Source organism: Papio anubis, chromosome 14, assembly GCF_008728515.1.
Source record: "Papio anubis isolate 15944 chromosome 14, Panubis1.0, whole genome shotgun sequence".
In the NCBI taxonomy this organism is placed as follows: domain Eukaryota; kingdom Metazoa; phylum Chordata; class Mammalia; order Primates; family Cercopithecidae; genus Papio; species Papio anubis.
In genome coordinates this window covers 75970099-75995776 of record NC_044989.1, presented here as the reverse complement: position 1 = coordinate 75995776, position 25678 = coordinate 75970099, and the positions used below count along the sequence as shown (strand labels likewise).

At 36.7% G+C, this 25678-nt stretch overlaps 1 protein-coding gene across 5 annotated transcripts in view; it reads left to right on the top strand.

The window, feature by feature from the left end:
• GCFC2 (GC-rich sequence DNA-binding factor 2) overlaps nucleotides 1–24505 on the top strand; it is a 51424-nt gene extending 26919 nt beyond the window's left edge. The window contains exons 12-18 of one of the 5 annotated variants that reach the window (XM_021925006.2): nucleotides 6844–6965; nucleotides 13657–13733; nucleotides 15134–15200; nucleotides 16920–17066; nucleotides 21168–21292; nucleotides 22202–22240; nucleotides 22426–22536. In XM_021925006.2, coding sequence (XP_021780698.2) covers nucleotides 6844–6965; nucleotides 13657–13733; nucleotides 15134–15200; nucleotides 16920–17066; nucleotides 21168–21292; nucleotides 22202–22214 — 551 coding nt within the window. In that variant the 3' untranslated portion in view covers nucleotides 22215–22240; nucleotides 22426–22536. Of the gene's footprint in view, nucleotides 1–6843; nucleotides 6966–13656; nucleotides 13734–15133; nucleotides 15201–16919; nucleotides 17067–21167; nucleotides 21293–22201 lie in introns of all 5 variants that reach the window. The other 4 variants (XM_003908868.5, XM_017947673.3, XM_017947674.3 and 1 more) reach the window with 4 other exon arrangements.
• The last annotated feature ends 1173 nt before the right edge of the window (nucleotides 24506–25678 follow it).

The following is a 25678-nucleotide window of genomic DNA, read 5'->3' as shown; positions in this document are numbered from 1 at the left end:
CAGTAAACATACGTGTGTATATGTCTTTATAGTAGCATGATTTATAACCCTTTGGGTATATACCCAGTAATGAGATCGCTGGGTCAAATCGTATTTCTAGTTCTAGATCCTTGAGGAATTGCCACACTGTCTTCCAGTGTGGTTGAACTAATTTACACTCCCACCAACAATGTAAAAGTGTTCCTGTTTCTCCACATCCTCTCCAGCATCTGTTGTTTCCTGACTTTTTAACGATCACTATTCTAACTGGCATGAGATGATATCTGAATGTGGTTTTGATTTGCATTTCTCTAATGACCAGCGATGATGAGCTTTTTTTTATATGTTTTTTGGCTGCGTAAATGTCTTCTTTTGAGAAGTGTCTGTTCATATCCTTTGCCCACTTTTGACAGTTTTTTTTTTTTTTCCTAGTGAATTTGTTTGAGTTCTTTGTAGATTCTGGATATTAGCCTTTTGTCCCATGGATAAATTACAACAATTTTCTCCCATTCTGTAGGTTGCCTGTTCACTCTGATGATAGTTTCTTTTGCGGTGCAGAAGCTCTTTAGTTTAATTAGATCCCATTTGTCTATTTTGGCTTTTGTTGCCTTTGCTTTTGGTGTTTTAGTCATGAAGCCTTTGTCCACGCCTATGTCCTGAATGGTATTGCCTAGATTTTCTTCTAGGGTTTTTATGGTTTTAGGTCTTACATTCAAGTCTTTAATCCATCTTGAGTTAATTTTTGTATAAGATGTAAGGAATTTTCCAGTTTCAGCTTTCTGCAAATGGCTAGCCAGTTTTCCCAACACCATTTATTAGATAGGGAATCTTTTCCCCATTGCTTGTTTTTGTCAGGTTTGTCAAAGATCAGATGGTTATAGATGTGTGGTGTTATTTCTGAAGATTCTGTTCTGTTCCATTGGTCTATATATCTGTTTTGGTACCAGTACCATACTGTTTTTGTTACTGTAGGCTTGTAGTATAGTTTGGAGTCAGGTAGCATGATGCCTCCAGCATTGTTCTTTTTGCTTAGGATTGTCTTGGCTATGCTGGCTCTTTTTTCGTTCCATATGAAATTTAAAGTAGTGTTTTCCAATTCTGTGAAGAAAGTCAGTGGTAGCTTGATGGGGATAGCATTGAAGCTATAAATTAGTTTGGGCAGTATGGCCTTTTTCACGATATTAATTCTTCCTATCCATGAGGAAGGAATGTTTTTCTATTTGTTTGTGTCATCTCTTACTTCCTTGAGCAGTGGCCTGTAGTTCTCCTTGAAGAGGTTCTTCACATCCCATGTAAGTTGTATTCCTGGGTATTTTATTCTCTCTATAGCAATTGTGAATGGGAGTTCACTCTTGATTTGGCTCTCTGTTTGTCTGTTGTTGGTGTATAGCAATGCTTGTGATATTTGCACATTGATTTTGTATCCTGAGACTTTGCTGAAGTTGCTTATCAGCTTAAGGAAATTTTGGGCTGAGACAATGGGGTTTTCTAAATATACAATCATATCATCTGCAAACAGAGACAATTTGATTTTCTCTTTTTCTAATCAAATGCCCTTTATTTCTTTTTCTTGCCTGATTGCCCAGGCCAGAACTTCCAATACTGTGTTGAATAGGAGTGGTGAGAGAGGGCATCCTTGTCTTGTGCCAGTTTTCAAAGGCAATGCTTCCAGTTTTTGCCCTTTCAGTATGATACTGGCTGTGGGTTTGTCATAAATAGCCCTTATCATTTTGAAATGCGTTCCCTCAGTATCTAGTTTATTGAGAGTTTTTAGCATGAAGAGCTGTTGAATTTTGTCAAAGGCCTTTTCTGCATCTGTTGAGATAATCATGTGGTTTTTGTCTTTGGTTCTGTTTATATGCTGGATTACGTTTATTGATTTGCGTATGTTGAACCAGTCTTGCATCCCAAGGATGAAGCCCACTTGACTATGGTGGATAAGCTTTTTAATGTGCTGCTGGATTTGGTTTGCCTGTATTTTATTGAGGATTTTTGCATCAATGTTCATCGGGGATATTGGTCTAAAATTCTCTTTTTTTGTTGTGTCTCTGCCGGGCTTTGGTGTCAGGATGATGCTGGCATCGTAAAATGAGTTAGGGAGGATTCCCTCTTTTTCTGTTGTTTGGAATAGTTTCAGAAGGGATGGTACCAGATCTTCTTTGTACCTCTGGTAGAAGTCAGCTGTGAATCGTCTGGTCCTGGACTTTTTTCGGTTGGTAGGCTATTAATTACTGGCTCAATTTCAGAACTTGTTATTGGTCTATTCAAGGATTCGACTTTTTCCTGGTTTAGTCTTGGGAGTGTGTATGTGTCCAGGAATTTATCCATTTCTTCTAGATTTTCTAGTTTATTTACATAGAGGTGTTTATAGTGTTCTCTGACGGTATAGTTTGTATTTCTGTGGGATTGGTGTTGATACCCCCTTTATCATTTTTTATTGCGTCTATTTGATTCTTCTCTCTTTTTTTCTTTATTAGTCTGGCTAGCGGTATATCTATTTTGTTGATCTTTTCAAAAAACCAGTTCCTGGATTCATTGATTTTTTTGAAGGGATTTTCATGTCTCTATCTCCTTCAGTTCTTCTCTGATCTTAGTTATTTCTTGTCTTCTGCTCACTTTTGAGTTTGTTTCCTCTTGCTTCTCTAGTTCTTTTAATTGTGGTGTTAGGATGTTGATTTTAGGTCTTACCTGCTTTCTCTTGTGGGCATTTAGTTCTATAAATTTCCCTCTACACACTGCTTTAAATGTGTCCCAGAGATTCTGGTACATTGTGTCTTTGTTCTCATTGGTTTCAAAGAACATCTTTATTTCTGCCTTCATTTCGTTATTTACCCAGTAGTCATTCAGGAGCAGGTTGTTCAGTTTCCATATAGTTGTGTGGTTTTGAGTGAGTTTCTTAATCTTGAGTTCTAATTTGATTGCACTGTGGTCTGAGAGACTGTTATGATTTTCATTCTTTTGCATTTGCTGAGGAGTGTTTATGTGGTCAATTTTATAAAAAGTGCAATGTAGTGCTAAGAAAAATGTATATTCTGTCAATTTGGGGTGGAAAGTTCTGTAGATGTCTATTAGGTCTGCTTGGTCCAGAGCTGAGCTCAAGTCCTGGATATCTTTGTTAATTTTCTGTCTCGTTGATCTCTCTAACTTTGACAGCGGGATGTTAAAGTCTCCCACTATTAATGTGTGGGAGTCTAAGTCTCTTTGTAGGTCTCTAAGAACTTACTTTATGAATCTGATCTGAGTGCTCCTGTATTGGGTGCATACTTATTTCGGATAGTTAGCTCTTGTTGCATTGATCCCTTCACCATTATGTAATACCCTTCTTTGTCTCTTTTGATCTTCGTTGGTTTAAAGTCTGTTTTATCAGAGACTAGGACTGCAACCCCTGCTTTTTTTTTTTTTTTTTTTTTTTTACTTTCCATTTACTTGGTAAATATTCCTCCATCCCTTTATTTTGAGCCTGCGTGTGTCTCTGTACATGAAATGGGTCTCTTGAATACAGCACACTGATGGATCGTGACTCTATCCAATTTGCCAGTCTGTGTCTTTTAGTTGGGGCTTTTAGACCATTTACATTTAAAGTTAATATTGTTATGTGTGAATTTGATCCTGTCATTATGATGCTAGCTGGTCATTTTGCCCATTAGTTGATACAGTTTCTTCATAGCGTTGATGGTCTTTACAATTCGGTATGTTTTTGCAGTGTCTGGTACCAGTTGTTCTTTTCCATGTTTAGTACTTTCTTCAGGAGCTCTTGTAAGGCAGGCCTGGTGATGACAAAATCTCTCAGCATTTGCTTGTCTGTAAAGGATTTTATTTTTCCTTTGCTTATGAAGCTTAGTTTGGCTGGATATGAAATTCTGGATTGAAAATTCATTTCTTTAAGAATGTTGAATATTGGCCCCCAGTCTCTTGTAGCTTGTAGGGTTTCTGCAGATAGATCCGCTGTTAGTCTGATGGGCTTCCATTTGTAGGTAACCCGACCTTTCTTTCTGGCTGCCCTTAACATTTTTTCCTCCCTTTCAACCTTGGTGAATCTGACAATTATGTGTCTTGGGGTTGCTCTTCTCAAGGAGTATCTTTGTGGTGGTCTCTGTATTTCCTGAATTTGAATGGTGGCCTGCCTTGCTAGGTTGGGGAAGTTCTTCTGGATAATATCCTGAAGAGTGTTTTCCAACTTGGTTCAGTTCTCCCCATCACTTTCAGGTATACCAATCAAACATAGATTTTGTCTTTTCACATAGTCCCGTATTTCTTGGAGGCTTTGTTTGTTTCTTTTCACTCTTTTTTCTCTAAACTTGTCTTCTCGCTTTATTTCACTGAGGTGATCTTCAATCTCTGATATCTTGTCTTCCACTTGATCGATTCAGCTATTGATGTCTGTGTATACTTCATGACGTTCTCCTGCAGTGTTTTTCAGATTCATCAGGTCATTTATATTCTTCTCTAAACTGGCTATTTTAGTTAGCAATACCTTTAACCTTTTTTCAAGGTTCTTAACTTCCTTCCATTGGGTTAGAACATGCTCCTTTAGCTCGGAGGAGTTTATTACCCACCTTCTAAAGCCTGCTTCTGTCAATTCGTCCAACTCATTCTCCATCCAGTTTTGTTCCCTTGCTGGTGACAACTTGTGATTCTTTGAAGAAGAACAGGCATTCTAGTTTTTGGAATGTTCAGCCTTTTTGTGCTGGTTTCTCCCCATCTTTGTGGATTTATCTACTTCTGGTCTTTTATATTGGTGACCTTCGGATGGGGTCCCTTAGTGTATGTCCTTTTTGTTGATGCTGATACTATTCCTTTCTGTTTGTTAGTTTTGCTTCTAACAGGCCTCTCTGCTACAGGTCTGCTGGAGTTTGCTGGAGGTCCTCTCCAGACCCTGTTTGCCTGGGTATCACTAGCGGAGGCTGCAGAACAGCAAAGATTGCTGCCTGTTCCTTCCTCTGGAAGCTTTGTCCCAGAGGGGCACCCGCCAGATGCTAGCCAGAGCTCTCCTCTATGAGGTGTCTTTTGGCCCCTACTGGGAGGTATCTCCCAGTCAGGATAAATGGAGGTCAGGGACCCACTTGCGGAGGCAGTCTGTCCCTTATCAGAACTCGAACGCTGTGCTGGGAGAACCACTGCTCTCTTCAGAACTATTAGGCAAGGACGTTTAAGTCAGCTGAAGCTGCACCCACAGCCACCCCTTCCCCCAGATGCTCTGTCCATGGAAGATGGGGGTTTTTATCTCTTAAGTCCCTGACTGGGGCTGCTGCCTTTTTTCAGAGATGCCCTGCCCAGAGAGGAGTAGTCTAGAGAGGCAGTCTGGCTGCAGCGACCTTGCTGAGCTGTGGTGGGCTCTGCCCAGGTCGAACTTCCTGGGGGCTTTGTTTACACTGTGAGGCATAAACCAGCTACTAAAGCCTCAGCAATGGTGGACACCCCTCCCCCCACCAAGCTGGAACATCCCAGGTTGGGCTCAGACTCCCGTCAGCGAGAGTTTCAAGTCAGTGGATCTTAGCTTGCTGGGCTTTGTGGGGGTGGGACCCACCAAGCCAGACTACTTGGCTCCCTGTCTTCAGCCCCTTTTCCAGGGTAGTGAATGGTTCTGTTTCTCTGGCGTTCCAGGTGCCACTGGGGTATGAAAGAAAAACCCAAACCAAACAAAACGCCTGCAGCTAGTTTGGTGTCTGCCCAAACAGCCACCCAGTTTTGTGCACGAAACCCGGGGCCGTGGTGCGGTAGGCACTGGAGGTAATCTCCTGGTCTGCCAGTTGCAAAGACCGTGGGAAAAATGCAGTATCTGGGCTGGAGTGCACTGTTCTTCCCGGCACAGTGTCTCATGGCATCCCTTAGGTAGGGGAGAGAATTCCCCAACCCCTTGCGCTTCCGGGTGAGGCAACACCCCACCTTGCTTCAGCTCACCCTCTGTGGGCTGTACCCACTGTCCAACCAGTCCCAATGAGATGAACTGGGTACCTCAGTTGGAAATCACCTGCCTTCTGCGTTGATCTTGCTGGGAGCTGCAGACTGGAGCTGTTCCTATTCGGCCATCTTGGCAGCCTCTTTACACCGAGGGGGATTATTTTTAATACAAGATAAATAGTTGTTTGTAGGGTGATGGAAAAAATCTAGTACAAGTGATGTCAATACCAAAGTGGAAGGACAGAGTTCTGGGAACAGGATCTTAGATTAAGCCAAAAGTCTTGGGATCTCATCCACAAAATAAACAGTTCACCTGACGTGGTGGGAGTGTGGGTGCCTCATCCATAGGAATAGGAGACAAGTTAGAGCATATGGGCACAGACGCAGGTAGGTATGTAGATGCTGTGGTAGGAGCTTTGTAGTGCTGCTTTTCTGATTGCTTCTATTTTCTTAGCAAATGAGGAAGTAATTAGCTGAAAGAAAAAGCAAGGGGGTAGAAAAAATAAGTAGGAAATAATCAACTAGAAGGAAAAAGTCCATCAACTGAGAGTGAGATAACAGAGAAGGGAGAAGGTATGAATTAATCATCTAGGTGAGAGGGAGAGCGAATGGACCTGAGAGACAGAGAGAGAGAGAGAGAGAGAGGCTCACTTGAGTTGTATAGGTATCAAGTTAATGTGGTTTTTTTTTTCCAGCCACTTTTTATCTGCGTGGTTGCAGGCAGAGACTCAGTGACAAGTGAACTTAACTATAAAGAGTTGTAGTTTGGCTGGAGGAGTTTAACAAAGCCCAAGAAAAACAAGGAAATTGAGGATGTATGCAAATATGTGATGGTAATAATTGCCATAGATCTTAAACTGAATAAGGAGGGAAGCAGTGTTTGTTAAAGGTCTTGATTATTTATATATAAGAAGCAAAACAATGTAGTAAATAAATTGTTCACCACTGAAATACTTTTTTCAGACTTTGTAGAATTCCTTTGGGATCCTTTGTCAGCCTCACAAACAACAAGTTTAATAACACATTGCAGAGTGATTCTTGAAGAACATTCCATTTGTGAAAATGAAGTTAGTAAAAGCAAACAGGTAATAATTTCTAGAGTTGTGAACTCCATGATGTATCTGTAAATCATTATAATCTTCTTACAGCTCCTGGTTTATAAAAGATACAGAGTGATTATCAGAAAACTGTTTGGGGGAAAACATACTTACTTTTGATTTATAGAATCTAGACTTTTTCTCAGACTGCACTGAGATGAAAACAAATTTTTTTTAACTGGACTTGGCTATTTTTTTATCTTCATATTAATAAGACGAAAGAATATACCTTGATACTTCTGAACACTGTGATAGACGTGGTAATCATTTTAAATTACAGACATACCTGTAAAGACCCAGATTATTACTTTCATTCCTATTAGCTTACTTTTCTCTGTTCAGTGATCTGATTTGTGTTCTCATGGCCCAGGCAGCCATCTTTGAGGATTATGAATATGCACTGACCCTGCAGAGATGAACCGGTATAAGTCCAATAATGCAAATTCATTTCTTCTAAAGGAAGATGACAACACTCTACCTTTGTTCTTTTGGCAAAAATCCTTTGGCAGAAATCCAGTGGCATTGTGGCTTTGCTTGAACAATGGTTTCAAAATTAGACTGACACTTATTATAGTAACTAGTTATTTGTAGTCTGCCAAATAATAGTAGTCTCTTTAAGGATTCAAAGTTCAGTAGGACAGATCTTGATCTTACAGTGATATAGAATTGAATTCACTGAACATAAGATGTATTGAGGAACTTTTTAGAATGATCATGCTGAGAATCTTCTCTTTCATTGTAGTATTTTTTTTTTATTGTTTGTTGATGAGATTGTAGATTCATGCAGTTTTATGAGTAGACCAATTTTAGGTTGAGCTTTAGGAAATTAAGGATAAATTGACAGACTGGAGAACACCCAGAGTAGAGTGACAGAGGTGGTTGAAAAGCAAGGAGGCATATCATATTCATATTATGAGCACCATTAAGTTTTAGCCCTTGGAATTGTGATTACAAAGGAGGAAAGCTATAAGAAATGAAAGGGAGGAAAGGGATACCAGCCTAATTCTGCCTTCAAGAAGCATGTAATCTCAGAGAAAATAAGATGCACATAAAATGTAATTTAAAACAGGAAATGAGAAGGAGAAGTAGGGAAGATAATAAAACTTACTTAATTCCAGTTGTGTACTAGGCACTCTGTAAGGTCTTGTACCTGTCATCTTAATCCCAGCAGCCATATTAAAAAAATGGGTGATCGCCAGGCATGACGGTTCACACCTGTATATCTGAGTCCTTTGGGAAACTGAGGCAGGAGGTTCTCTTCAGGCCAAGAGTTCAAGACCAGCCTGGGCATCATAGCAAGAGCCATCTCTACCAAAAAAATAAAAATTAGCTGGGCTCCCCCTTGAGCCCAGGAGTTGAAGCTGCATTGAGCCATGATTGTGCCACCACCCTGCAGCCTGGGCAACAGCAAAACTGTCTCTTAAACAGATGATAGCCTCGTTTTATAGATGAAGAAAATGAATCTTTAAAACTAGTTTTCACAGTGCTACCATGAATGAGAACTAGGATTTGAACTTGGATAGTCTGCTTCTAAAGCCCAGTTTGTCTCACTGACCACATTCCCTCCCCATGAGCAGCATAGATAAAGTACTATGTCTTCAGGAGGAGACAGGAGAGAGCAGTGGGGATAAGGAAATAGTTTATCTTAGGGGTAGCATTTGAGCTGTGGCTTGAGAGAAAGAGTAGGATTTCAACATGTGGCAACAGATAGAAAGGCATTTTTTACTTACCTCCAATAGGATAAAAACTCAGGTAAAATAGATGGAAACTGTTGCAGGAATTAGAGATATTTAATTTGAAAGAAGACGTACAGAGAGATGGTGTTTGTATTCAAAGAAGGTGTAGATTTATTCTATGTTGATATGCCGCATAGAAGATTAGTAGTTAAAAGCTACAAAGAAGCAGATATATAATCCTGTATTTGCTTTCTGTGTAGGATTGTTGAGTTACAGCCTAAATATAAATCATTATGCTTTACTGTTTATTAAATACTTGCACATTGTCTCATTTGATCCTCATCACCCTGTGAAATGTATTTATTTTCATTGAGTTTTTACAGATGAAGCTGGGGCCCAGAAGGGTTAAGTCATTTGTAAAATCTTGAGTACTAAGTGGTAGACCTGGCTCTTTGTGATCACTGAAGCCTTTCAGCAGTATTATGGATTCACTCACGAAGTCTTTTTTTTTTTTTTTCTTTTTTTGTTTGAGACGGAGTCTTGCTCTGTCACCCAGGCTGGAGTGCAGTGGTGGGATCTTGGCTCACTGCAACCTCCGCCTTCTGGGTTCAAGCGATTCTCCTGCCTCAGCCTCCCGAGTAGCTGAGACTACAGGCACCCACCACCACGCCCAGCTATTTTTTTGTATTTTTAGTAGAGACGGGGTTTTCCCTGTGTTAGCCAGGATGGTCTCTATTCCTGACCTTGTGATCCACCCACCTTGGCCTCCCAAAGTGCTGGGATTATAGGCGCACTCATGAAGTTTTTATAATGGATGTTTTTATTCTGAAATTCCTCTGCTATGAATGTAGAAAATGGGTTGTTTGCATAAGCAGGAGAATAGATTACATCAGGGTTTTCAGTCTCAGCACTACATTGGCATTTGGAACAGATAATTTTTTGTTGTAAGGGTCTGTCCTGTGCACTATAGTATGCTCAGCAGCATCCCTGGCTTGTGCCACTAGGTGCCAGTAGTACTCCCGGGCTTCACAACCAAAAATGTCTTTGCACATTGTCAGGTATTCCCTAGGGATGGCAAAATGGCATTTGGTAGAGGATCACTTACACTACATAATGCCCCAGGTTGCTAAGACAGTTCACCAGTGGGATCACTCTATTTCTTCAGTGATGGAAGAGAATGAGACAGGTTCAAGAACAGAAATTGAGTCAGACAACATAGTTTCTGTTTTCAAAGTTAGAAGCAAACGCTGTAAGCTAATGCCTGGTAATAATAATTTTGATTCTGACTAAAAATCTAAAGTAAATTATTATAGAAGTAGATTATGAATACTTAAATTTAAAAAGCAGTAATTACTATAACCTATCATTGATAGGATTCCCAAAGATACTTAACATTATTTATTGAAGCAAATTTAATGTATTATGTTTGTTGTTAGGGATTAATAGGGGAAATGTGAGCTTACGTATACCTAAAACAATAATGACCAGTAGGGCATTGACTACCTATGGAGAGTCTGCTAGTTTTAGGTATCTTCTCAGCTTTGCTCTGTTCAATATTTTTATTGAACTGGATAAAGTGGTAAAATACATACTAATGAAATGTGTCAGTGATAAAAAGCTAGGAATTCTGTAAGACTTGTGGATGGTAGAATTAGAATCCAAGGAGATTTCAAAAGATTATAGAAAATGGACTGACTCAAGAAATTGTGATAAAATAAATGCATGTGCCACCCTTGTGGTTAAAAATTCAACTGTATAAGTAAAAGATGGGAGAGACACAGTTTTGAAGCAGCATAGGTAAGACAGATTATAATCAACAGTAAACCTAGTGTGAGTCAGCAGTGTCACTTGAGTAACAGAAAAACAGGTAAATGGGAATTTATCCTAGTATGTGTGTGCTATTTTGAGTAAGAATGGCATATTTGGTGATGATACCCACAGATTAGACCTTCCTGGGAATATTGCACTTAATTCTTGGTGTAAGCTTATTCAGTGGAGAGTGTCTTAAGATGGTATGGGAAAGAAAAGATGTTAAAAAAAAAAAAAGTATGATATTAATCTTAAAATCTAGAGAATTGTCTTGTGGAAGTGGGGCTAGAGCTATTCTGCATGATCCCAAGAAGTAAACCAAGACCAAGGAGTGGAAACTGTAGGAGGGAAAAGTTTGTTAACTCTCACTGTTAACTGAAATCTAATAGTCTAAAGTTATGGGCAGCCTCAGGAGATAATGATTCCCTGTCAGCAAATGGTTTTAGACATGGTTGATGAACCATTTAGTAGAAATGTGAAAATAAGTCTAAGCATCACTTGGGTGTTCAGATAGATTGGTGGTTTTCAGACTCATTTTTTGTTTTTTATAAACAGAACCTATTTCAATTAAATCTTACACAATCCAATATGCAAACACACACAGAGAAGTAAAACTGCTCCTGCTGTTGTGAGCACCTGCCCTTATTCTTCCCTGACCACCCCAACATCTGTCCAGACCATCCTGGGATTACCTCCATGGATATACAGAGCAGCATAAAAACCACGGGCGTCACACAAGTGCCTCTTTAAAGCTGTTTTAAAGTATATTTATACAAAGGGTTGTATGTGAGTCTGAACGTGTGATTCAGAATGCTTGTTAAAACTGTTTGGAGAACCTTATTTTCCACCAAATAAATGATGTTATTTAATAGTTAGAAAAGTTAATAGCTCACGGTTTTCTGTGAATTCATGTGGGGTTTTTTGTTTATTTGTTTTTCTGTTTTTTGGTTTTTTTTTTAAGATGGAACCTCACTCTCGTCACCCAGGCTGGAGTGCAGTGGTGCAATCTCCGCTCACTGCAACCTCCGCCTCCTGGGTTCAAGCGATTTTCGTGCCTCAGCCTCCTAAGCAGCTGGGATTACGAGCATGTGCCACCATGCCTGGCTAATTTTTTCTATTTTTAGTAGAGACAGTGTTTTGCCATGTTGGCCAGGCTGGTCTCAAATTCCTGGCCTCAAGTGACCCACCCACCTCAGCCTCCCAAAGTGCTGGGATTACAGGCGTGAGCCACTGCACCCGGCCAGCAAATTTATGTTTTGTTTTAAATAATTTATTTGGAAATATTAATACTTTGAAAGAAAACTTTCATGAATAAGAGTAGTATTTCCATGTTCCCTTTACCCAGATTTACTTGTCATTAATATTTTGCCCCATTGGCTTTATCATTAGCCCTTCCACTTTAAATATATACATACAATATTTTTTGTCCTGATTACTGAGAACAAGGTGCATATTTGTTAAGACAAAGATATTATGTTTTATAACCAGAGGAGTTAGCAGTTTCAGCAAATTTATCAACAATCTACCATCCATATTCCACTTTTGCCAGTTGATTCAATAATGTCCTTTATTTATAGTTCATTTTCAATAGAACTATTTTAAGAAACAAAATTTAAACAATATGGAAATATTTCTCAAGGCTGGCATTCAAAATTATTAAAATTAAATGAAAAAAATCAAAGCAGCTTTTTTTCTAGCATGAACACCTAACTCAGTAAGTTACATAAACTCAAATGCTATTTTTTGGAGATAATGTCTGGAAAATGCTCTTTTTTCTTTTAACAGAATTCAGAATGTTTAAGGAATGGAGTAAAATACAACTGGAGTTTTAATTTTTAGCATTAAATAAATGTTGATATATGGCCACTTGAGGAATATGTTACAGATAATTGAGTGGAAAGAGAAACGACTTCAATTCATTATGCTATTTATGAAAAATATATTTGATTGAATTCTACATTTATGGATAATTCAGTTAGTATACAGTATGTGACAGCTGAATTTGTGCTGTATACATTGTCATTGACTTAAAAAACTTTTACTCTGGTGTATAGTATGCCATTTTCATTTTTCAAATATGAATACTTTTTTAAGAATATCATTATAGAAATATTGCTAATACACGAAAAAAATAAACACTCATTATCTTTTACCCTAGTACAAGGACTAATACCATTGTAGGATATTTTCATCCAGGCTCTTTTTTCAAAGTTATAATCCTAACAGGCATGTAAGTTAGTATACTACTACTGCTTAATGTTATCTCATTGCATATTTATAGTTGTCTGTTACTGTAGTCATCATAAACTTCAGCTAAAATTTATGGTAGATTCACTGGATGGATGTAACATCTCCTTAAAATTCCTTATGATTGAATATTTTGGTTATTTCCAATTTTTTATATACAAACAAAATGGATTTCCCTAAGTGGATTTTCTGCATCACAGGACACAAGACAAACCAACAAAGGACCCACAGCCGGAGTATGTAGAAGACTTGCACAAATCAATAATAAAAAGACAGAACCTAATACCAAAAAAAAGCAATGTTGGCAAGCAGCTTAATTAGGTACTTTGCAAAAGGGCTTGCCAAGTGGCAAACAGGAATATGAAAAGATACCCAAGAGCACATTACTCAGTGATAATTAAATGAGAATTAAAACAACACAATGAAATATGACTGCATACCCACTACAATTGCAAACATTAAGAAACAAGAAAATGCCAATTATTGTAAGTATGTAGAGAAACAGGATTTCTTTTATACTGCAGGCAGTAATGGGATGCCACTATTCTAGAAACAGTTTGGTTTTTTTGTACATAGTTGAATGTATGGACATGAACTATACTCCAGCAATTCTATCTCTATGTGTATACCCATTAGAGATGTATGACGTGTACTAAATGACATGTACAAGAATTTTTGTGGCAGCATTATTTATAATAGCCACCAAACCAGAAATCACCTAAGTGTTCCATCAGTAGTATTCATGCAACAAAATACTATATAGCAATGAAAATGATCCAACTATACCCATATGGATAAATAAGGTTTTGTTTGTACTCAATTGATAGTTATTTTAACAGCTGCTTCTGTGAGTGTGGACAAATTTGTACTGCTGTTAAAATTACTTTTTTTTTGGTAAATACATTTCTGTCTTCTATCACTGATACTTTTCAAATTTGTAATAATAGGATTTACTTAAATCCATTGTTTCAAGAATGAAGAAGGCAGTAGAAGATGATGTTTTTATTCCTCTGTATCCAAAGAGGTAAGAGCTGTTAATTTCTAGATTATTTGAAATAGCCGATCATAGAGTGCAGATTTGTTTAAGAATGCAATGCAAAAGAAACTATAGTGTTTTCAAAACGTGTACACATACTCTATGAGGATGCAAATTGAGATTTCAACAAATATTTCTCAGTGACCTACTTTATGCTGTGCTTTATGCTTGGTGCTTATATGTATTTTTGTTTGGTTGGTTTGGGTTTTGGTTTTAGTTTTACACATATCCTAGGAACATAGCAGGTGATATAGAGTGGTAAAGAACACAAGTCCACTGTTAGTAGATATTTTTACACACCTGTTTTCTCATTATAAAATTAGGATAAAATTAGTGCCTACCTCACAGGATATTAGGGAGATGGAGAGGGTGCTCAGAACACAACAGTGCCTAGCACAGAGGAAGCACAACACTGAGGAACCAGAAACTGCACCTGTAAATTCTGCAGTCACTTTAAATTATAAAACAAGTAGTATTTGATGTGTGAACATAACTTTGCTAAGAAGACATCAGTTATAATGATACATGAACTGTAGCAATCCAGTGAGTACTGACAGGATGGAGGAGCTTTTTGGAGGGGGAAGAAAGGAACCTCAAAGCTTTCTGATTCATTTTGAGTCATGAGATGTCTACATGTAAAAATTCTGCCCTGGTAAACTTTGCTTTGTAATGTTTTAGATAGGTAATGCATTCACATGGTTCTGATGTACGAATGTGGTATATTATTTATTTATAAATAAGTATATATTATTTTACTAAAAAAAATTTATTAAAATGAAAAGTTTTACTCCCACCCCTGACTCAGTTTTTGCCCTTCTCCTTCTACTCACATATGTGCATGCATTAATAATCACACTGAGTAATTTTTATCTTTCAAGACTTTCTTCATGCAAACAGAAGTACTTATATAAGCTATAATCTTATGTTACCCTCCTTTCTACAGCAAAGGAAGTATACTCAAAAAGTTGTAATCTGTTTTGTACCTTTTTTTCACTTAGTACCTCTTGAGATCTTTCTATACACGTCATCCATCATATAAACAGCTTCCTCATTCTTTTTTAAGCTGTAAAGTTTGCCATCATTTAGATGTCCTATGATGGTCATGTGACTGGTGAACTACTGTCATCACTGATGTTGGAAACAATCTTATAGACATATTCCATACTTGTGCACGTATATCTACAAGAGGCATTCTCAGAAATGAGATCATTGGGTCAGAGTATGCATACATTTGTAATTCCAATGGATCTCATCAGACAATCTCTGTTTATATTCCATTAAGGCTTAGTTTGGTTGGTTTAAAAGAAAGTCAGATCTCAAACTCTGGTTCTGAAAGGCTAATAGTTCTTTGCATTTTCTCCTTTTCTCCTTCTTTTGCTTCTAATTAGTGCTGTAGAAAACAAAACATCACCTCATTCAAAGTTCCAAGAAAGACAGTTCTGGTCAGGCCTAAAGGTGAGCAAAAACTGCAAAAATGAAAAGACAAATTTTGTAAAAATCCTGTTTACTATAGAACAAAGAACAACAAACTTCTTCGGTAAGAATTAGATAGTATTTTAGGCTTTGTGGTTCACATGGTCTCTGTCTAATTACTCAATTCTGCCACCATAGCACAAAAACAGTCATAGTACATAAACAAATGAACATGGCTATGTTTGAATAAAACTTATGAATGCTGAAATTTGAATGTTATGTAATTTTCTCATGGTACAAAATATTTTGTTTAAAAACAGTTTTAAAATGTCCTTGAAAAATGTTAAAACCATTCTTAGCTCATGGACCCTACAAAAACAGGCGACAGGATAGATTTAACCCACAAGCTATAGTTGGCCAACCCCTGGCCTTAAAATTATTGCTAAGTTAGTGGCAATAGGGATGGGAAGGAGAAGAAGGTTCAAACAATGTTTAGGAGGAAGCATTGAAAGGACTCGATAACTGATCGAGAGAAGATAAGATCTATTTTGGACATAATGAAGGTATATTTGGAACAAATAGAGATACAAAGGTCTAGGAGGTAGTTGGATACTTGAGTCTGAATTTCAGGAGACAAATCTGAGCTGGAGATTTAGGAGTCCACTACCTGTAGGCAATATTTGGAGCCATGGTCATGAATGACAAGCTCTAAGGAGACTGGATGAAGCATGAGAAGTAGGCTAAGGACAGAACCTCGGGAAATACTAACGGAAGAGGAGAACATGGAGGCTTCAAGGAAACTGTAGAATCAGTTATGAGCCTTAGGATGATCACAAGAGAATGGCCTTAAGGAAGCTAAATGGAAGATTTTCAACAACGAAGAAAAGAGTGTTAAATGCCCACCAAAGAGAATTAAGAGAAAGACTGAAACTACTTATTGGATTTGACAATTAGAAGGATATAGGTGACCTCAGCAAGAGTAGTTTTAATAGTGTGAATTAATATTTATCATGTGGTTGAATTAGGGAAAAGGCTTTCTGGGAAGAGGGAACAACATCAACAATGAGATAAAATGTGCAAAAGCATTACATTTTAGTAAAACAATAGAGTGGTGAATATAGTACAAGAAAGGAAGGAAGGAAGGAAGGAAGGAAGGAAGGAAGGAAGGAAGGAAGGAAGGAAGGAAGGAAGGAAGGAAGGAAGGAAGGACCGACCTTAAAATTCACAGAAAGATCTGAATTTAGTAAAGGGAAAGGGCCACCAATATTTTATTACAATTTATTATGGTTACTTAATCCAAGTTATCTTCAAATTCACAGGTGATTATTAATCTTTATGTATCAGAGGAATGAAGCTCTCAGCATTGATTGCCTTCTCAAGGTCACATGTTGGTAATAGCAGCCCTAGTTTTGACACTGGTTCTTTATTAATCACATGGTCCTGTGGTCTTATATTCAGTGGTCCTCGACTTTGAGAGAAAATGGATTGGGAAGGAAGATTATTGATCTGGAAAGGCTCTAGTGAAGTTATTTGAGACAGATTTGGGGATGGTTATCCTAGAAAATGAAGATAAGATGAGCAAATACATGGAGTTTGGAAAGAATCAAGTATTTATTCAGAGATATTGTATTCTAAAATTGACAGTTCCAACAGGGCAGTTGTAGTGAGAATTTTAGTTTGATCAACTCTTTATTTTTGTTAGAGACTATTACAGTTTCTCTTTGGAGAAAGGGTACATATTTACTTGATACTTTATTTTAGCTCTTCCACAATATTCTTCTTTGGAATGGACTCCTTACAGATGACACCTTGCAAGAACTAGGACTAGGGAAGCTGTTAAATCGTTACCTTATTATAGCTCTTCTCAATGCCACACCTGGGCCAGATGTGGTTAAAAAGTGCAATCAGGTAAGTTGTGAAGAAACTGATTCTAATTTTATCATTTCTAAAAAATTTAGCTATTAAAATCTACTATTTAACAAAATAATTAAATGTGTGGTACTCATATAAAAATAGACAAATGGACCGGGCACAGTGGCTCATGCCTGTAACCCTAGCACTTAGGGAGGCCAAGGCAGGTGGATCACCTGAGGTCAGGAGTTTGAGACCAGCCTGACCAACATGGTGAAACTCCGTCTCTACTAAAAATACAAAAATTAGCCAGGTGTGGTGGCTAACACCTGTAATCCCAGCTACTTGGGAGCCTGAGACAGGAGACTCGCTTGATTGAACCCAGGGGGCGGAAGGTTGCGGTGAGTCGCTATTGCACTCCAGCCTGGGTGACAAGAGCAAAACTCCGTCTCAGAAAAAAAAAAAAAAAAAAATGACAAATGAATTTAACAAACTAGAAATCCAGAATAGCCCTTCTGTATTTAAGAGATAGTATACTGGTTTGAAATATCACCAGTAGGAAAAGGAAAAAGTACTTAATAAATGATACTAGATGGCTGGCTGTTTACAAAAAGAATATTAAATCCTCACCTCTCACTATATACCAAAAAAGTTTCAGGTAAAATTTTTAAAAATGTAAAAATGAAACTATAAAATATACTAAAATGGTAAATAACTGTACTTGAGAGTAAGAGATTTCCTTCTAAACTTAAAGGCCAAGGAAATGAGAAAAAGTAATAGATTTGAAAAAATTTTATAAAACTTCAGTGGATCAAAAAGGTGTTGAGATTAATTGATCATTATTAAAACTGGGGAATGTGTTCATTGGGCTCACTATACTATTCTTTCTACTGCTGTTTATGTTTGAAATTTTCTTTAATAGAAAGTTAAAAAGAAGTTAAGAATCTAGGAAATAAAAAGTTGTTAATATATAACAAGGATTAATATTCACATTAAATAAAAAAGCTCTTTACAAATTAGGAAATAATTCAAATGTTCTGACTAAAAATGGCCAAAACACGTGCAACAGTCAAGTCACCTGAAAGGAAACGTAAAATTAACCTTAAAATATGTGAAAAATAATCAATAGTACTAATAATCAGAGAAATGGAAATTATTTATAGGAAGGATATTTTCTTGACCAGTTGTGTTGGCAAACATTTTTTTGCTGTTGTTGTTTTACTTATATTTTCCAGTGTTATCATAAACACAGGAAAACAACAGTTCCATCATTGCAGGGGCACCATTCACCTAGAGTATGCAGTGCAGTGGTTCTGGAAAACAGTCTCCTGCACTGATGGAAGGAGGGATACAGCTCTTTTGGAGAATATTTTGGCATGATGGATACAAAACTTTTAAAGCTTATATTCTTTGACTTAGCCAAAGTAAGTTAAGTCAAAAATTAGAGATGCACGTATAGATTTTAAGTACAAAGAATATTGTTATAGCATTACTTATAATAGAAAATAGCTGGAAACACCTAAATATCCCTGAAAACATGATGGTGTTCTCATAAGATAAAAATGTGAAAGGAAAATAAATCTCAGAACCTGTCTCAGATACTTTTGGGTTCGCAAAAGTTATGTTTTTGAAGAATTTTTAAGAACATGGGAAAATAATTATTTTATAATGTGATTTAAAAACACACACTAAACTGTTCCCAGATAGAATCGGGTCCGGCTGCTTGTTCTCACAGTCCAATAGCAAGATGCAGACAGACTGGGAAAGAAAGGAGCTTATTTTTGCAACCAGTTACAGGGAAAAGGTTGTAGTAACTCACCAGACCAACTAAAAGTTACAATTCCGCCCCCCCGCCCAGCATTTACATGCATTCTAAGCTCCATGCTATGTGGGAGAGTGCACCTACAAGGGAGAGTGTTTCATTCAGTCTCTCTCTAATCTAACTAGGGTCTGGAGAGCTTTCTCTAGACTCTTGGAAAGTTTTTTAATCTTAAGTGGGCCCTGGTACGAGGAATATGTGTAAGAACACTCTTATTATTTGATCAGACTTTAGGGTCTGGGAAAACCCAGGCGGAGTCTTAATGGGTTTGTTTTCGCATTCTAGTTCTTGTACTCAGGCACCAGTTTCTCTAGTTCTTTAATGTTTAACTTACACATTCGTCAAAATTATAGAAAAGGGTTAGTGGAAACTGATTCATCTGGTTGCTAATGGAAACCTAGCCTGCCATAAAACTATATACCAATTATTAGCCAACCATGATGGTTTTGGCTATAATTTTTGTATCATACAGTTTTAAGCATTGTATATTAAAAATTTAAATCATCATCCATTTTATGTTCAGGCATAGTTTAGTCCCCTTTGACCATAAGGTCTGTTATGAAGTAGAGAAGAGGAAATATATTTACACAGCATTCTCTCCACAGCATATGGCTAGAAAACCAGGCCAAGAAAATAGACTTTTAGTGCTGGGATCATTAATGGAAAAGCTCCATGGTTAAATGAGAATTTTATTGAGACTTGTGACACAAAACAAGGGGAAAACAAGTGCAAATGACATTCAATAGTAAAGGCTGGTTTTAAAACTTTTAAAAAGAGATAGTTTATATAACAAAACTTGTGGGATCTTCTGCCTTAGGCAGTCAGTGTTTCTCTATTTTTCCTGAATAGTTGAAACAGGTGATTAAGGAGTAGAATAAGTCTTTTGCCTCAACCATGTTTTAAATGGTGACCAATCTTAGAGTGCATTCCAGAACCTTTATTTAATATCCTGTATAATATATAGGGTGCATTTTAATTTTTTCGCCAACTCTCTGCTTTCTATAAATATTGATCTTGATGTTACCAACTGTACCATAATCTGTATGATTATCTAGGAATTTCTTTGAATAGTGTGATACTGTGGCAGGCCAGGTTTCCATTAGCAAACAGAACAGTCAGTTTCCACGAACCCGTTACTATAACTTTAATGAAAGTATAAGCTAAACATTAAAACTGGAGAATCTGGTACCTGAGTACAAGAACTGGAATGCAGAAACCAACCCATTAAGAACCCGCCTGGGTTTTTCTCAGACCCTAAACTCTGATAGAATAACAAAAGCATTCTTGCACATACATCTCGTTCTGTCATAAGATTAAGAAACTTTCCAAGACTCTAGAGAAAGCTTTCCAGACCCTAGTCCCCAGCTAAAGATGAGATAAAGATTTAATGCAAACCCCCAGTTCCAATCCCACACATAGCACGGAGCTTTAAATATATACAAGCACTAGAAAAAACCTTATAACTTTGAGTTGGTCTGGTGAGTTACTCTGACCTCCCTGTAACTGGTGGCAGAAATAAACTCCCTTCTTTCCCAATTGCCTGCATCTCGTTTTTGGACCTCAAGAACAGGCAGCCAGACTTTGTTTTCTCGGGAACAATATCAAGTTTTTTCCTTTCTCCCCTTTCCCTCTCTTTTTTTCCCTTGTTTCCTCTATGAGGAAGTTTTTTTTTTTCTCTCTCTTTTTAAATTTTTTCTAACATTTTTCTGTTTTTACCAAAATTTTTCTCAAAATCTTGTATTACTCTTAGAATGACAGTGATAAAATGTAATTTCCATTTCCAAAAGAAAAATTGAATGCACGTACATTGACTTATTCTGCTGCTTTACGATTAACGCAATGTATTACATTGATAGAAGATAAAAACATAATCTATCTTTCATTCTATATATCTTAGAATCACCCATTTGATTTCTTAACTCAAATTTATATCGATCATATGCTAGGACACCCAATTTCTTTATAAAATAATAGTGAATGTATGTATTACGAGTTGTATTGACCAAATACTTTGTGTCTAGCCATTTCTGGTTTTTAAGTGTAAATTATGTTTTGTACAGATTTAATGACTCACAAATACAAGAACATAGAAAGAATTATTAGTACTACCAGGGAGTGTTCATAGAGAGTAGCGTATTTTAAGTTCTTAGGATTAAAGAATGAATTTCCAAAATACGTGTAGCCTTTGACATAAAGGGAAATTTTTACAAATTTTTATTTAAACCATAAACTATAAAATGGGGAGAATGATATTCAGCTTACAGTATCACTATGAGATTATGTTAGCAAGAGTTCTTAGATACTGTCGTTGTAAACCAGCCATGTGTTTTGATTAACAGGTAGCAGCATGTCTACCAGAAAAATGGTTTGAAAATTCTGCCACGAGGACATCTATTCCACAGCTAGAAAACTTCATTCAGTTTTTATTGCAGTCTGCACATAAATTATCTAGAAGTGAATTCAGGTGATGCAGATTTTGTTTTCACTTCTATAAACATAGTTCAAGGATTCTGTATGCTCTCAGCCATTTTTAGAAAGATCTGTATTTTTACTGTACTTCTAAAAATTTGTTAGATATTTTTATGGTTACCTTTGGGATGGCTTATGCATATTCATATTTTAAAATGTAAATCTCTCCCAAATTAAGCACATTCAAAAAACTATAGCACAGGGGAATATAGAATTAAAACTATAAATCAAAACCCTTTTATTACATACTTTTTAAATATGTTTTTAATTTTCCTGGCCATTTTTAGAGACTCAACGGTTGTTAAGTACAGGTCTGCAGCTTGGTATTTATCCAGCAGTAGCTAGCTCTCTGTTCTGAATGTTTCATTCACAGCACCAGATGTTTGGGGGCTTAAATACAGTGGTATTCCTGTTAACTCCCTCTCCAAAAAAATTTTTTAAGCCCAGATTTGACCGGCACGGTGGCTCACGCCTGTAATGTCAGCACTTTGGGAGGCTGAGGCAGGAGGATCAATTGAGCCCCGAAGTTTGAGAACAGCCTGGGAAACATAGCAAGACCCTGTCTCTAGAACAGAAAATTTAAAAATTAGCTAGGCATGGTGGCATGTGCCTGAATCCCAGCTACTGAGGATGCAGAGGTGGGAAGATTGCTTGAGCCTGAGAGATTGAGGCTGCAGTGAGCTATGATTGTGCCACTGTACTCCAGTCTGGCCAACAGAGCAAGAACAAGTCCCTTCAAAAAAAAAAAAAAAAAAAGACTCAGATTTGTATTATTTGCTAATGTCATGATGTGTGAATATACTCCCACCATTGCTTCCACCACAATGTCTCATACAAGCTGATAGCAGCGCAGCACTACTAAAATTTCTGATAGACTTACTGTATGTTTTTCTACTTTTTACAGTAATTCACATTGAAATTTGCCAGAATACATCCACTAATGGTCTGTATTTAAACTTTATAATTAAGTGGAGATGGCAGCATCTCTCTGTGTTTTATGCTACTTTTAGATACTAGCTTAAGATAAAGCTTTTGTTTTAGATTAACAGCTGATGATCAGGTTCTGAACTGACTGCTGTTCCCTCATACATTGCATTTCTAAAGGGAGAAATTTGTTTTGTTTTTCAGGGATAAAGTCGAAGAAATAATTCTTATTTTGGTGAAAATAAAAGCTTTGAATCAAGCAGAATCCTTCATAGGAGAGCATCACCTAGACCATCTTAAATCACTAATTAAAAAAGATTGAATAAACTTTATAGGAAAATCCTAAAATTTTAATATAGTTACACTCAGTTCCTTTGCTTGAGAAGAAGCTGGTGCCTCTGTCTTCTTTATTCCCTGTAAGAGAAGGTAGGATTTGCAAAAAAGCAAGACTCCACCTCTTATTCCCCCCATGCTCTACCTTCTGGCATCATGAAAAGCTGCCACGATTCTGTGGTGTTCTAAGGAATTAAATGCAGTGGAGCTTTAAGAGCTCAATGTGTTTCCCTTTGATTCTTTTGGCTGGTCTTTCAGTTTTCTTAAGAGGGGAACTGGAGAAACCTTGCCAAAGGTTTTGGCTTAAGTGAGCATGCTAGTGAGTCTTCTGTCCTGAACCACAGTAATATCTCTTAGTTCTCTTTAACTACCTTTATTTAAAAATAAGTCAATATGAAAATCTCAGTTGGAGTCAATTATTTGCTGAGTATTAAATGATTAAGGCATTTGCTGATTGTCAAATTGTCCTTTAGAAAAATCTGTACCAATTTAATGTACCAACACAAGTGTAAGTGAGTGCCAGTGAATCCCTACCAGCGTAGTTATTATCCTTTTTTTAAAATGCATTGAAAATTTGAAAGGTAAAAATAATCTTATTTTAATAGCTTATTTTGTTTTGGCTATTAGAGAGTAAACATACTTGTTTTGGCCATTTGTAATTATTTCTGAAATATCCATCTTTTTGTTATGGACTTTACGACCTTTATATTTTTAAAGATACTGAATTTTTGCCCATGCTTGTGGCAGAAGTTTTCCTTATTTGCCATTTTTCTTTTCATTTTTTTTAATTATATTTTTTGAGACAGGTCTGGCTCTGTCACCAAGGCTGGAGTGTAGTGACACAATCTCAGCTCACTGCAGCCTCTGCCTCCTGGGCTCAAGCAGTCCTCCCACTTCAACCTCCCAAGTAGCTGGGACTGTAGGCATGTACCACGACCAGCTGATTTTTGTATTTTTTTTTTTAGGGATGAGGTTTTGCGACCTTGCCCAGGCTGGTCTCAAACTCCTGAGCTCAAGCAATCTACCGACCTAGACCTCCCAAAGTGCTGGGATTACAGGCTTAAGCCACCATATTTGGCCTTTTTTAAAATTTGTTGATTTTTTTAATGCATTAAGACATTACTTGTTAGCAAGTTATTACTTTGTTTTTTTGTCATTGGTGGTAGGACTAAGAAAGGAACAGATATTTTAAATACTCAGAACGTGATTCCTTTTCTGATAAAATATTTGTCTAATAAGACTGAGGCAAGATAATTTAATCAAAAGAAATTAAGAACATTTTCCAAAATGTCAGTTTACTAGTAATTTTTCTAAGTCTACTTATTAAATAACTTAAGGGAAACCGTAAATATATTTTGCAAATTGATGCCCAAAAGATAATTGGAAAAACTTGAATATATTGTAGGATTTGAATATATAGCCTACTTTTATGTCACCCCTACCTTCAAAACTACATATAATTTATTTTAGGAGTTGGGTGTGTTATATCCGTTGCAGTGAGGACTTGTGATTCACTGGTATGAAGAATTTTTTAATGTTTATCTTAGTAGCAAAATTATACAAGAATGGACTCTCATCTAGAAAATTCAAACCATTGTTGAAAAGCAGTTAGCATTTCCACACAACTGTTGTCCCCAGAGGTAACTGCTGTTTTCATTTTAATGTTATCCTTTTAGATCTTTTCTCTATTTACAAAAATGTTGTGTTTTTATGTGTACATAAAGTTTTGGGTTTTTTTTTTTCTTTTTACATAAGTGGCAGATACTCTATTGCACATGCAATTTGTATTTTTTTTCTATTTAAAGTACATATTTGGAAATTATCCTCTAACTTTTGGACTTTTAACTAAAGATATGTTGGATGTGTTCCTTTATATTTTTAAGTTCAGCTAAGAAACCTTCCTACCTTTTTGTGGAAGATAAATTATTAAAACCGCTTTCAAAACTACAAATTGACTTAAATTGCTATAGTAATTTTCAGTTAAATTTCATTATACCTGGAGTTTGAACCTCAAGGTTTTTATCATATACTGTAATTCAAAAATTTACCTAAATCTCAATGTAAAATTCTTTATTTCTTATTACTATGAAATGGATGGAATAAGAAGGGGGAACACAACTAGCAAGAACAAAACATTGAGTTGGCAATTCACATACATCTAATTCTTTCCCTGAATTTCTTTCAGCTTTTTGTTCACATAAAGAATGAAATTTTTACAGAATCAGACAGATGACTTTAAAGAAATTTTTTTTCATGATGGAAAAACCACCTCAAAACAGAATTGATTTTTGCATTTCTTAGGTCCTTGAATAAATGATACTTAGGTATACCTAAGAAACGCCATATGTGATACAAATCCTAAAAAAGACATCATGAGAAAATAACAGCAATATCTATCATGAATGTAGAAATAAGTCCTTAAAATAATTAGCAAATCAAATCCAGCAATGTGTAAAAAAGATAATAGGGTTTATTCCTGGAAAGTAAGGTTGGTTTAACATTAGTCAACCAGTGTAATCACGAACAGAATAAAGGAGAAAATCCACATCTCGATGACTACAGAACCAATCATCTCAATTATTACAGAAAAAATGTTTGACAAAATGCAGCCCCCGTCAGACTACAAAAACCTTTCAGCAAAGTAAGAATATAAATTCCTCAATCTGATGAAGGGCATCTGTGAGAAAAATCTATACCTAACATCGTATATAATGGTGAAATATTAAAGCAAGGATGTCTGCTGTCACCATTTCTGTTCAACATTGTTCTAGAAGACATAGTCATACAATCAGTCAAGAAAAAAGAGGGCATAAACATTGAAACACAAGAGTTAAGGTAGTCATTAGTTGGCCAAACAATCCCAACGCTTTGTGAGACTGAGCTAGATCGTTTGAGGCCAGGAGTTCAAGATCAGCCTTGGCAACAAGCTGCTTGTAAACATTAAGAGAAATGAAAAGTCTTGTACAGCATCTGGCACATAGGAGCCTTCTAATGAGGAGCCTATCCCTGAAAATGAAAGATATATCATGTTTCTAATCCTTCTAATAGGATAAACTTTTTGATCTGAGTTATACAAAAGGCTCAGGGATTTATTTCCCATCACAACACTACAGGGTAGTTTAGA